Raw genomic sequence first — 13,655 nt, 5'->3', positions numbered from 1 at the left:
ATACTACAACAATTTTTAGGGCCCTTTAGTAAAGGAATTTTAGCACCACAGTATGATGCTAAAACGGGGGTGCTTGTCTCACTGCTGAACTCTTCTAGTTTAAAGAAATTTGTTACTTCGCATGCAACAACCCTGGAGAATGACAACATAGGAAACGTCTTTATTTAATTTAAAAAACAAAATGACACCATAATAATACAGTGATTGCACACAGGAATGAACCTTGCTCAAACAAAGTCTTCTTGTCAAAAACAGCCATGTCCAGAGTCCAGAACCAGCCACTTCCTCACTTTATTTCAATGCACTTGCTGTGCTTCTACATTTGAAATAATAAACCTGAGTGTGCAAACAACACAATATGTGAAAAACTCTGTCTTTCTTGGAGTGAAAATGACATTGTTCACAACTTTTTGCCATACTCCATGCCTAACAAGTAAGGGTACTGTTGGCAGTGGAAATGCTAGCCTGATCAGGGTGACCCGAACCGGTCTGTACTGTAATGTACTGAACCGTACCATTCCGTGAATGAGGCATAAATGTACAAATTACATAGTTCAATTGTATATGGTAATTTTTACAGGAGTCGAAACGGGGAGTGCTGTGGGTTTCACTTCACCACAACCATCAACCACTCAAGATGATATTCCAAAGGAAAGTGATGAACCAACACAGCCTGCAGAAGAGACAAATAAACAGGAGCGTGAGATCCACACAGAAGAAGAAATACAAGAAATAGATGAGACTACGGATGCAGCAGCGAGTGTAGACATGGAAGGACAGCAAACTGAAGAACAAAGTGAGATGGCAAATGAAGCTGAACAGCCAGATAACAGTGAGGAAGTTGTGGAAAATGAGGCTGAAGACATACAGGAAGAAGATACAAATGCAGAGGCTAACACAGAGACTAATGAAGAAGAGAAAGACCTAATAGTACAAGAAGAGACATGTGTTGAAATGCAGGACACTGAAAATGCAGATGCTGAGGTACCAGAGGTGGAAAAAGAGGGTCTGGAATCTCAAACTGAGAATGATACAGAAACAGGTGCAGGTGACACAGAGAGGAAACAAGATGCTGATGACGCAGATCAGAACATAGAGGGGAGGAGCGATGAACAGCCAGACGAAGATGAAAGAGTAGACCTAGCAGATGAGGCTGGGGGTGATGGGTCAACAGGAAAAATAGTACAGGAGACAGATGACAAGGGGGATGATGTTGATAAGGAGGAAGATGCTAAAAAATTTAGTAAAGAGAATGATGAGACCAAAGTGAAAACAAAGGAAGAAGTTGAAAATCTAGAGGTTGAGGATAAAAGTGAAGATCCGGGAATAGAGGAGGCAGAGAAACCAGGGGATGAAGAGATTGAAACTGCTGAGAAAGAAAATGAGATTGTAGGTGACAATGAGTCAAAGGAAAATGAGGATAGTGCCGATAAAGATGAGGAGGGTGTGAATGATGAACAAAAAGAAAGCGAACTTGGTTATGGGGCTAAGGAAGAGAGTCAAGAGGAACTAAACAGTGAGGTCAAGGTTGGAGAGGAAACCAAGACAGATGAAAATATGGACGTAGAGTCTCAAGTAGTAGAGGTGAAGAATGACACGATGGATGAGATGGAAGAGAAAGAAGATGGTAATTGTATAGACAATGAGGAAGAAGATAGGGAGCAAGAGAATGAGGTAGAAACAGGAGAAATGTTGGTAGAAGAGCCAGAGGAAGAGCTGGCAGATATGAAAGAGATTAGTGAGGATGCATTAGAGGAAGAGAATGAGGAAGAAGACAGGGAGCAAGAGAATGAGGTAGAAACAGGGGAAACTTTGGTAGAAGAGCCAGAGGAAGAGGTGGCAGATATGAAAGCGATTAGTGAAGATGCATTAGAGGAAGAGAATGAGGAAGAAGACAGGGAGCAAGAGAATGAGGTAGAAACAGGGGAAACTTTGGTAGAAGAGCCAGAGGAAGAGGTGGCAGATATGAAAGAGATTAGTGAGGATACGTTAAAGGAAGGGAATGAGGAAGAAGACAGGGAGCAAGAAAATGAGATAGAAAAAGACAAAACGTTAGTAGAAGAGCCAGAGGAAGAGGTGGCAGATATAAAAGAGATTAGTGAGGATACATTAGACGAAGGGGACAGGGAGAAAGAGGCTGTTTCTAGTGAGAATATAGTTCAAACACCAGAAGACAACCTTGATGATCAAAATGAGGAATTGCCATCACAGGAAGAGCAAAATGAAATGGATGCCAGCGGGGCACCTGAGGATGACATTGTGACCAGTACCAAGGAAGAAGTGGGAGAACCTGCTGAGGTGAATAATGATCTGCCTGATAGTAACATAGATGCTGAAAATGGAGAGAGAGAAGTTGTCAGTCCTGAGGAGGCTGAAAAGGTGGAAGAAGTGGAAACCCAAGACAAATCAGAGGGTGAGACAACTGGTGATAATGCTCAAGATGCTATAGATGAAAATGAAAAGGTTGTTGAAGATGTTGAAGAAATACAAGAAATAGGTGATACTCAGGATGCAGCAGCAAGTGTAGATATTGAAGAAAAGCAACCAGAAGAACAAAGTGAAGTTGAACAACCAGACAACAGTGAGGAAGTTGAGAAAATTGAGGCTGAAGACATACAGGATGAAGATACAAATACAGAAGCAGCAGAAGTTAAAACAGAGACAAATGAAGAAGAGAAAGACACAGTACAAGAAGAAACGCAGGACACTGAGAATGCAGATGCTGAGGTACGAGAGGTGGAAGAAGAGGGTCTGGAATCTCAAACAGAGAATGATACAGAAACAGGTGCAGGTGACACAGAGAAGGAGCAAGATGCTGATGACGGAGATCAGAACATAGAGGTGAAGAGTGATGAACAGCCAGACGGAGATAAAAGAGAAGACCAAGCAGAGGGCGAGACAACTGGTGATAATGCTCAAGAAGTTATAGATGATAATGAAGAGGGTGTTAAAGATGATGAAGAAGGAACAGGTCAAGACAAAGAGCAAGAGATGGAAAATAAGTTGGATGCAGAAAATGAGTCTCAGTTGGATGCTGGGGATGAGGACCAAGGCAGTGACAGCGAAAAGGCAGACAAAGAGGATGACAAAGAAGATGCAGATAAAGAATCTGAAACTTCTGCAACAACATTCATAGAAAATGTAGCTGCACAGGTAACACAGGAAATCATCAATAAGGATACAGAAAGTGTGATTGTCTCAGCTGAACATAAAGTCGAAGCAGAGCAACCAGACAAGTCTGAAAATGAACTGGGCAGTAGAAATGCTCCTGAAGGGATGGACGGTGGCTCATCTGTTTCCAATTCAGGGAAATCCCAGACTGGAGAGAAAGTAACCAAAGGGAGTGTTGATTCAGAAGATCTGGATGCTCCTCCAACACCTTTGTCTAAAACCGCTGGAGTGGATTTAGTAAGTAATTGGATTAACGTACACCAGGAATCTAGGTATTTTCAGACTTTCATTGAACCTCTTGATGAAGAGACTCTCAGCTCAGGAGAAACTGAGGAGCGGCTAAATGCTGAAGTATTAGATGCTTTAGATGCACCAGCAAGTACTGATATCGAAGGCCTTGATGAAACACTCAAGAGTGGAGATGAAATGGCAACATCTGTAAATGAGAACACAGAGTCTGTAGTTGAAAGCTTTAAAACAGAGACTAAAGTTGAGGCCATAGAAGCAGATGCTGTCAGTAATCACTCTAAAGACAGCATACATACTTCAGCCAAAGATGAAAGAGTCCTAGAGGCTAGAGGCTCTTTGTTGACTTTCTGGTCAAGACAGAGTAAGGATGAAAACATTTACCAAGAAGATACTGAAGGACAGGGAACTTCAACATTAGTTGAGGTCATGAATCTGGGGACATCATCTGAAGACATTCAAGACAAACCCCCATCTGAATCTGAACAGGTTGTACCTGCAATTGACATCCCGAATGCAGAAGAGTCTCAACAAATGACTGATGAAACCACAGCCCAAACAGAGGAAGCAAGTAATGGAAAGACTTTGGAAGATTCGGAAGACAATTTGAAACCTGAGCATGTACCTCAGTCAGAGAATATCGAGCCACAGAGTCCGACAATCACAGAGATTACAGACCTAACAATCATCAATAAATCAGAAAACGGGAGCCAAGACGACACCACAAGTGTTGACTTCAATTCCAGACCATCAAATGGAAGCAGGAATGTGGACGGAAACAGAGGAACAAAAGTAATCAGCAGTCATTTCCAACAGACTCTCAGCAGAGACTCCTTAAGCACTTTTTCATTAGATGACGCAAGATTTTTTGGGCCTGCAGGGTATCCAACATTAACGACTGCTCATGCTGAGAACAGCTACTAACATAATAGTAAATCCTTTCACCTAACATAGGATTCTCTGATTCTGGCCCCAGATAGAGATTGTACTGCAAAGTTTAGGTCCAACCCCAATTAAACTCATCTGAACAAGTTAAAAAGTTTTCAAGATCCTAGAGACTGTCAGACCGTAAAGTTTGGACACCTAAACCCAGATTGTTGGATATAAAACAAAGACATTTTCTTTTCTTTTTCAAGACTTATAATGGGTCCTGTGTGCTTGGTAGGGAAGCTATCCATGGCCCACTGAAAATAGACACCGCAGGACACACACACAGCACAAATAATTAAATTATTCATGATGCAGAGCCCTCCAGTTAGTCAGGCTGCACCACCAGTATATGGACACATTTCAGACACGCATACCTTAACTAACAGACTTCAACAGAAGCCTCAATGACTGCACAGTGTGATGTGAATGACATGACCACTACTGATTTTTGGTATTAGTTTAATGACTTGCTCATCAACAGTTTACATGCATTCCTATGATACTATTATTCTTAAAACATCTGGTTTATGAATTATTGGTCATTGTTGTGCAGATAAAGGCCATTGCAAGGGTGCTGGGGGATTATTTAGTTCCTTTTACTTCACACCTTTTACACCTTTTACTCCATCAGCGAACGCCTTGATCCACATCATGAGTCAGAATCAAAATTTGAGATGTTTCAACTGCAGAAACAAGGCCAAATTTCCCTAATAGTGCCTGTGTTGTTAGGTGACATCAGTCATGCTCTGTTTAAACAACCTATCACATCTTGGTCTTAAAAGGTGACTGTTTGCTTTTGAAATTAGAATAAAATACTGAAATACACTTGTTTGTTCCTGATCTACCAAATTTTTAAATCTCATTCGAAATTCCAAACACAATATAAAAAACACAATATTAAAAATAAAGGTTTTGACTTTTTAAAATCAAAACTTTGACATACATCTGTATATCGAATATGATACCAAGTTATTCATTATTATACAAAATAGAAATGACAACACAAGTCATCCTAATTGAAAGTAGCATGTTCTTATACTCTTTGGAGGAGCATTTATGTCATGTCATAATTAATGCTTGACAATTAGTCATGTGTGCACTGTAAAATGTGCATTTTATTACAATAGTAAATTCTCTAAATGATAATTTAGTCTGTGTATAAAACATGCCTCTCTTCCGAATCTGCAATGACTTACGCCATTGTCCCCAATGTTCTGTCATTCGAAGTTTGGTATAAGTTATTTTTGATTAAAGACTTATTATGACTGGAAATATTATCTAAACCATGGAGCTCTCAGAAAATAGAGCAAAAAAAAAGGGTTTTTTAAAAGTCAAATGGTGTGGTATTTCAGTTGTCATGTATGCAATTATTTGCTTGTGATGTTCTTCAGAGATTTGCCACTTCTAGTTGCTGTCCTCAAAACTTCCATTGCTGCTGCAGGAATGGAAACGCATGGTGCTCATGGGATCTGACACATATCCTGCGGGAACAGCACGAAACACAGTGACTGACACTCAACTCCAACACAACCACCCACTTGTTGCACCATATGCTTAAAAACACGCACGCGGTGCTCTCATCTTCGCAACTCAGTAAAAATGTCCTGTTAACCTCAGAATGAATTAGCATGGATTATATCAACATGATTGTTGCCATATTCTCTGTAGATGAAAATGAAAAACAACGTTGCCCCCCATTAAGCTGTTATATAAACAGATGAATCACACATTTGAGTTGGACACGAACCGTTTCTGTCGATAGGCGGGAACTGCATGTTCCTCCTCAGCTCATCCAGAGACAAACCCTGCGAAGACCTCCGAGCAGAGCTGTCAAAAAAACAGAGAGGCTTGATTCAACAACGAGATTAGTATTAGTTTACGCCAAAGACCACAGAACAAGCACGATTCTTCCGTGATATTAAACTTTAATGACCCTAAATAGGATACACTTCTGTTTCTTTGTTGTTGTCATATCAGCTCAATGAGGCCTCGCTCAGATGATCTTTGTTTTCTATTTAGTTATTCACGGTGTCGCTTTAGCCTGATTTAATGCTCATTCCACTAAACTGCTTGCATTGCTATATCTGGTTACATCATATTGCAAAGATTATGGCTGCAAAGTAGGACTCCCTTGTTGTAATTATCTGTGTTGTCGGTTTTGTTGACCGTTGCCAGGTTTCCCCACACGCGTTCATCACCACCCATGAAGAATTAAGGTGACCACCAGCAAAGGCTCTCAGAATGAATGTCATGCAAGTTTCATTGCAGTGGCTTTCTTTTGTTTTCATGCCTCGTTTCCAAGCAACAGAACTTCAGACTGTACTGAAGTGTTGTGTGGTTGGCCTGCATGGCACTGACCAAACAAAAGAGCAAGGTGACCTGACTCCTCCAATATTGCATGGCTACGGTGTAACGGGCACTTTTTCAGGTCATATCTGCTTGCTAAATAATGTAGCTATGTCGTTTCATGGGTGGTACTGGTTCCATGGGAGTCTAATTCTTGGACAGTGTGTAGGTTTTTATGTGTTTGTGTGCGTACTTTTGGGTCCAAAATGCATAGGCGCGGGCGTTGAGGGCGTATTCCAACTCAAAACGTGAGCGGAGGGCAGCCACATGGCTTCGTCCTGGACTGCCACGTGCTGCCAGGCAGTCAGTGGAGGATGAGGGTGAGAGAGAACCACTGCTATTACTGGAGGCTGGAGACATGAGCTGGACACACACACAAACACATATGAAATATGTACTGGACAAATAGATAATAACGTACAGTATGATGGATAAGGGATGGGGATGCTAAATACCTCAACGTTACACAGGCATTCCTCGAGTTTGGCAACCACCTCTGAAAACTCAGGTCTTTCCTGTCACAGAGAGGCAAAAAAGGGTTTTCCACAAAAACACTGAAGGGTAAAATAGTTGATATTTTAAATTTTGTTAATTATAAGACATGATTTTGGCACTAAATTGTGATAAACCATGTGACACTGGAGACTGGAGTAATGGCTACTGCAAAATCAGGTTATAAATTGACACTAAAGGTAGCAAAAATATAAGTCAGAATTATTAGCCCCCCTTTGATTTTTTTTTTTTTTTTTTTTTTTTTAAATATTTCCCAAATGATGTTTAACAAAGCAAGGAAATTTTCACAGCATATCTGATAATATTTTTTCTTCTGGAGAAAGTTTTATTGGATTTATTTCGGCTAAAATAAAAGTTTTAAATTTTTTAAACACCATTTTAAGGTTAAAATTATTAGCCCCTTTAAGCTAATTTTTTTTTCAATAGTCTACAAAACAAACCATCGTTATACAATAACTTGCCTAATTACCCTAACCTGCCTAGTTAACTCAATTAACCTAGTTAAGCCTTTAAATGTCCCTTTAAGCTGTATTGAAGTGTCTTTAAAAATATCTAGTCAAATATTATTTAGTGTCATCATGGCAAAGATAAAATAAATCAGTTATTAGAAATGAGTTATTAAAACTATTATGTTTAGAAATAAGCTGGATAAATCTCTCCGTTAAACAGAAAATGGGGAAAAAAATAAACGGGGGCTAATAAATCAGGGGGCTAATAATTCTGACTTCAACTGTACATGTATCTTATTTCAAGGTCACTGCGTAGTCCTATTTTAAGTGTTCTAAACAGGAATAAAAGAGCTGTTTTTAAGCATATCTTATAAATTACCTATATTCTGAATTCACAGTATAAAACCTTCCAGTTATTAGCGTTAATCTGGCAACTGGTGGTAATTTACTTCACTCTCTGACAAACTCTATTTAGCTGGCAACCTAAATCACCAGTCCAGCTCTGAACAGGGTAAAAATCTGTCTTGGCATACAGCAGCATTTCTCAATCCCGGTTCTTGTACCCCACCACGCTCCACAATTTTTATGTTTCTCTTTTTACGTCTGATGTTTGTTCTCGAATTAGAACAGTATTTCTCAGCCACGTTCCTGGAGTACCACCAGGTCTGCAAATTTTCCGTTGCTGCGTCTCAATTCACATACTTACACTACGCCCTAAAAGTATGTACTTTTTTTGTGAAGGAAAAATGTATACTTTTGAGTGTGTAACAGAAGAGTATGCAAGCTTTGGGACATACTACTTTCTCATTAACAGATCGTTGTGTTGCTTAGTTATGAGACCTGTCAATCATCCACATTTCTGTCATATTTCATTTCCTACATTATTGAAGAAGCAGCAGCAGGATAATCTGCTATTCGTGAGTCTTTCATGCAGAGAAATTTCTTCAGGTGTTTGAATAATTCTGCATTCAGACGTTAATGTACAAACATATCTTGATACGTTGTTGCAGATGAAATATAACAGACAACCCAATTTAAATATTTTCCAGTTGGCTAGATATAATTAACAGTCATACAAACATCTTTACCGAAGCCTCTCTACTTGAGGGTTGGTCTCGCGTGTCCATCATGTTTGTAGTTTATTTACACTTTTCACCCACGTTTGTAGTTCTAATCAAATTAACGTCAATATCAGCAGTTAGAGTATGGACTCTTCTAAACTTAAAATTTTTACTAGAAATAGTAAACCATCCGGGAATCTTTGCCATACTATTTTCAACATACTACGATTTAGCACATACTAATTCTATTTTCAAATACTATTTAGGATGGATAGTATGTGAATTGGGATGCAGCACATGTTTTCTTAACCAAACACACCTGATTCAGCTCATTAGCAGACACTGAAAGCCCTGTAATGGGTGTGACGGACAAAGGAGACATCCAAAACATGGAGGTGGTTGAGAAACATTGTTCTAATTCAACAACAAGTGCCCTGCAAAGTGGTCTCCACAAATGAGCATATAAGATTCAGTCAAATGGCATTTTAGTGTGTGATACGTCAACTTATATTGTATTTCTTTATTTATTTATATTATACATATTATGTCACACTTCACATTTCTTTATTATGACCATGCAAATAATGCCGTTGTGTAAATCAATGAATGAACAACAAAGTGAAATAAAGGTTTCTCTGGGAGATTGTATTCAGTGGTGGAAAGAGTACTGAAAAATCATACTTAAGTAAAAGTACCATTACTTGCCTAAAATGTAGTGCGAGTAAAAGTATCTGTTGTGAATATCACTCAAAGTATGAGTAAAAAGTAGACCTTTTAAAAGTACTCAGGAGTAGTGGGTATTACTTTGTAAAAAGTCGATGCATTTCTATGTAATTTGTGGATGTGTGTAAACGTAACATTCTGTAGTGCATTCAGTCATTGCCCAGCAGGAACACAACGTCATAAGATGTTAATATTAGGTTAGATTTAGGTTGTGATGTCGGTTGATCAAAATTCAGTTTCTAACCAGCATCTAAGCACGTTATTTTGATGTCCAATAAAGACGTCACACGTTGATATTTGGTTGATTTTAGGTTCTGTTAAAAAGTGACCAAAATCCAACGTTGAGCGAACATCTTAAACCAAAATTCTGACATTTATTTGTTAGGTATGGCACCAAAATCCAACATGACGTCATAGCAATAATGCCACACAACTTCAAGCTGTAACATCATTAGACGTTGATATTTGGTTGATTTCAGGTTGGACGTTGGACATTGACGTCGGCCTGACATTGGGTTCTGATGTACACCCAATTTTCATTTCTAAACAAAATGCAACGTCCCTACGATGTTGGGGTACAACGTCAATCTTATGTCATGTTGTTGTATTGTGCCTGCTGGGTGTTTAAGTCCATTTCGGTCTTTATACAGTAAACATCCGTCATCTTCTCATCAGTGCCATACATCTAAACAGTCTCTGGGTCAATGTGTGTAAAGATTTTGGACAATTCTTGGACACTTTTGATGCAACTTTTAAAATACAATTCCTGGGAAACACTCCTCAATTACAGTAATATGAGTATTGGTCATTTGTTACTTTACACCACTGATTGTATTGAAGGAGAAGGGAGAAGAGATCAATGCACACTGTAGTAGGGACATGTCAGGCAGAACACAGTTCATGCATGGAGCTCTTCTAACGAGCTGATTATCTAAATCAGGTGTGCTAAATAAGAGAGACATGCAAAATATGCAGATCTGTGGGATGCGAGGAGTGGGATTTTGAAATGCTGGCAGTCTTATTAGTGAATATACATTTTTGGGTGAGCTATCCCTTTAAGCAAAAGCACTGTACAAGCTATTAGCATCCTGGCTCTTTTAAATTGTTGCTCAGCAAAAGCTCCATGCCCTAGAGGCTGGTGTCAAACTGCAGTTGGTTGCAGGGCACATTCCTAACAAGCGCACTTGACACAGTTTCAGCCACACCTGAGGGATCAGCGCTGAGAACATCGCAATAACCATGAACATGAGAAAGCACCTGGCTCAGGTTTGTTGCAGAGACACGCAGTAGGCTAGCAACTGGATGCTCATTAACAAAATTAGAAATACAAACTCGTCCTGAGCTCCAGATATGAGGGATTCTGCGTAATCTGAAGGATTATAGATGAACTCGGCAGAACAGAGAGGTACTTCATGAATGAATTTAAGTGACATACAATAAACAAATTAATAAAATGTTATTCTTTCAATACCATTTTTTGTGTTTTCTTTAACTTTAAATAAGACGCAGTGAATTTAATCATAAAACAAACCTCTGCAAAAGCAACGAATATCATGTTCATAGTTCTTTTTTACTGTTTAACATGCATTTAAAGTAAAATAAATGTCAAATAGTTTCATATCTCTTGATAAACTACACTTTTCTGCTGCTTGTTCAACCTACTTATTTAAAATGAGCTGAAAAATTACAAGTCTTGTGATTAGAGGTGTTTAGGGGGGAAGGGGGGCTTCATTGTTTTATGTTCAATCCACTTAAATTTGTAAATACAATGAAGTTAACTTAATCAATCTGTGTTTAGACAACATGAATGAATTGAGTGAAAGCCTGGACTTTTTTTACAGTGTACTCTGTGTGTCTTATTTTCAGGTAGATGTGGCCCACTGACCTCTGGACAAACGTTCCAGCCCCTCATGAGCAGTGCAGAGATGGGTTTGGGGATTGAGTATCCAATCGGTGGACGAACATGATGATAGGCCATATCTGCAGCGGCTGCAGCTGTAAACATTTCACACATGTGAGACCATTTTAATTAAAACTTCATTAGAATTACATTAATATAACACTAGGGTTTTTTAATGCTAAAATTTAAAGTACATAGTTCAACAGTTCTAGTTCATCTGTTCTTGATGTCCTCTTGCCTGTCATACATGAAACTGCAATTGAAACCTGAAGTTAAAGGTAGGTATGTAGCTTTTTGCCTTCTAGTGGTCAATAAATATAACTGCATGCATCATGTGTTGTTTTTTGCTTCAGCTCTGCAGATTCTAAATGTGATTCGCTGCACAGATGTATGAAATTTAAAGAGGAGAGATGTCACTTGAGTGGGTAAGTCTTCTGCTTTTAAGCTTTAAGTTGTCAGCTCTAAACCTCTGTGTATGAAACAACCAAAACACAAAGATAACCAGTTTAGATGGTAAGGGCCAGAAGATGATTATTTAAACCACTAAAGACATTTGTAAGTTGGCTTACAAATAAAATCCTGCACAGCACCATGGCATCCCATAATTAAATGACTTATATTTACTGTTATCGTTCTCATGGCTATCTATTGGCTAAATAAATTATTTTAATTGATGAGTTAGAGGAATTAATAATCAGTTATGAAAATAATTTGATTGGAAAGTAAAAATGAGGTACTTTAATACTCCTTTTGTAATTTTCTGTTGCTTTGTGTTGGAGAAAATGTGGTAAACTGGGAGATTCCACATTTTTAGGGACTGACTTAAGATTCAAGAATCTTGGAATAATGTTAAGAAATAGATAAGATATTAGATATAGAAATTCCCCTCAATCCAGTTGTGTCCTTACTGGGAGCACTGTCCAAAGAAATGTTTAATGAAGAAACAAGATTTATACTAAGGATATTATTACTGGTTGCAAAAAAAATGTATAACATATGTATAAAAAACAGTATATTGGATGTAAGAAGGTTTTTCTAAGGTGCCTCAATGGAATCAGAGACTTAAAGAGGTCTATATAATGGAAAAATGACAGCATGTCTACAAATGAAGACTGATATTTTTCTGAAGAGGTGGAAAAGTATTACAACATATTTAGATATGTATATTTAGGTTAATTAACATATCACCAGTGTAGTCTGAGGTACAGTAACTACAATGTAACTTGATGTACAAATGTATTCTCTGAAAAGTATTTATGATGGCAGTACATTTTTATTTTGTATTAATTTTATTTTTTATTTTTATTATTATTCCTTCATCTGTTAAAGGTAAAATTTTGGGGGAAGGGGTTGTTCTGGGAAAAAAAATATATAAATAAAACGTTTTTTAAAAACTGATGAGTTAGAATGAATCAGTCAAAACATTAGACGGACTGATTTTGTAATGTAGACATTCATGTGGTCAAACCAATCAAACAACCACAAAAAAACCCTAAACTCCAACTGACTAAACGTGATCATTATGGGATGTGTGAGAAAATCCACCAAAAGAATGTACTCATGCCTGATACTAGTACCAAAACCCATGGATTGTAAAAATAAAGGACTTATTATATACTAAGTTATTTCATTTTTGAGGGGAAAAGTTACATAGTATACCAATAAAGAAAGTTAATCCTTATAACCAGTGTTGGGTGTAATTAACAGTAATTAATAGTTACTGTAATCAAACTAATTTTCATCTGAAAAAGTCAAATAAGGTATTATCTTCAATTTTTAGGTCATATAGTTAGTTATAATTACTTATAATAATCTACTTGGCCTTAAATACTGTACCCAAATTCAACATTTCTATATATAAATCAATTTATATTTTATATAAGCAATCATATTTTTTGTATACAAATACATTTAGCAGAATATTTCTATTTTTTCACGACTTTCAAGACGGCTTGACATGAGTAAAGAATAAATGATAATATATGTTAAGCATGAAAAATGGGGTCATTACATTGAAATGATGATGTTCTGATACATAAAGGTATATTTTTTAACATTTTCTTTCACTTAGATAAACAGCCCTGTTTGACTCTAGTTTAAAGAATTAAGAGTTATATTGTCTGTGCATTAAAAAATTACAGGAATTTTGAAGCAGTATTGAGTCAAGTAATAGATTTCCTTATTGAGAAGCTAAGTTACTTTCCAGACAAAGTTAGAAAATTTTAATGATGTAATTAGTAATCCGTAATTAATTACTTTTTTGAAGTAACTTACCCAACACTTCCTATAACTTAATGTAATTGGGATCATGGTCAA

General features: G+C 37.6%; 2 protein-coding genes across 2 annotated transcripts in view; one reads left to right on the top strand and one right to left on the bottom strand.

The window, feature by feature from the left end:
- Positions 1-5,172, top strand: part of erich3 (glutamate-rich 3) — a 22,931-nt gene extending 17,759 nt beyond the window's left edge. Inside the window, exon 14 of the mRNA XM_056463199.1 lies at positions 581-5,172. Within this exon, the coding sequence (XP_056319174.1) occupies positions 581-4,341 (3,761 nt within the window). The 3' untranslated portion in view covers positions 4,342-5,172. The remainder of the gene's footprint in view (positions 1-580) is intronic.
- The window catches only part of tnni3k (TNNI3 interacting kinase), a 22,071-nt gene continuing 13,508 nt past the window's right edge, over positions 5,093-13,655 (bottom strand). The window contains exons 21-25 of the mRNA XM_056463843.1: positions 11,325-11,434; positions 7,149-7,208; positions 6,887-7,056; positions 6,095-6,174; positions 5,093-5,828 (exon numbers count right to left, since the gene is read on the bottom strand). Of these exons, the coding sequence (XP_056319818.1) occupies positions 5,752-5,828; positions 6,095-6,174; positions 6,887-7,056; positions 7,149-7,208; positions 11,325-11,434 (497 nt within the window). The 3' untranslated portion in view covers positions 5,093-5,751. The remainder of the gene's footprint in view (positions 5,829-6,094; positions 6,175-6,886; positions 7,057-7,148; positions 7,209-11,324; positions 11,435-13,655) is intronic.

The sequence above is a fragment of the Danio aesculapii genome, chromosome 8 (assembly GCF_903798145.1).
Source record: "Danio aesculapii chromosome 8, fDanAes4.1, whole genome shotgun sequence".
Lineage (NCBI taxonomy): Eukaryota > Metazoa > Chordata > Actinopteri > Cypriniformes > Danionidae > Danio > Danio aesculapii.
Note: the sequence above shows the minus strand (reverse complement) of the source record. Positions and strands in the feature narration are given on the sequence as shown.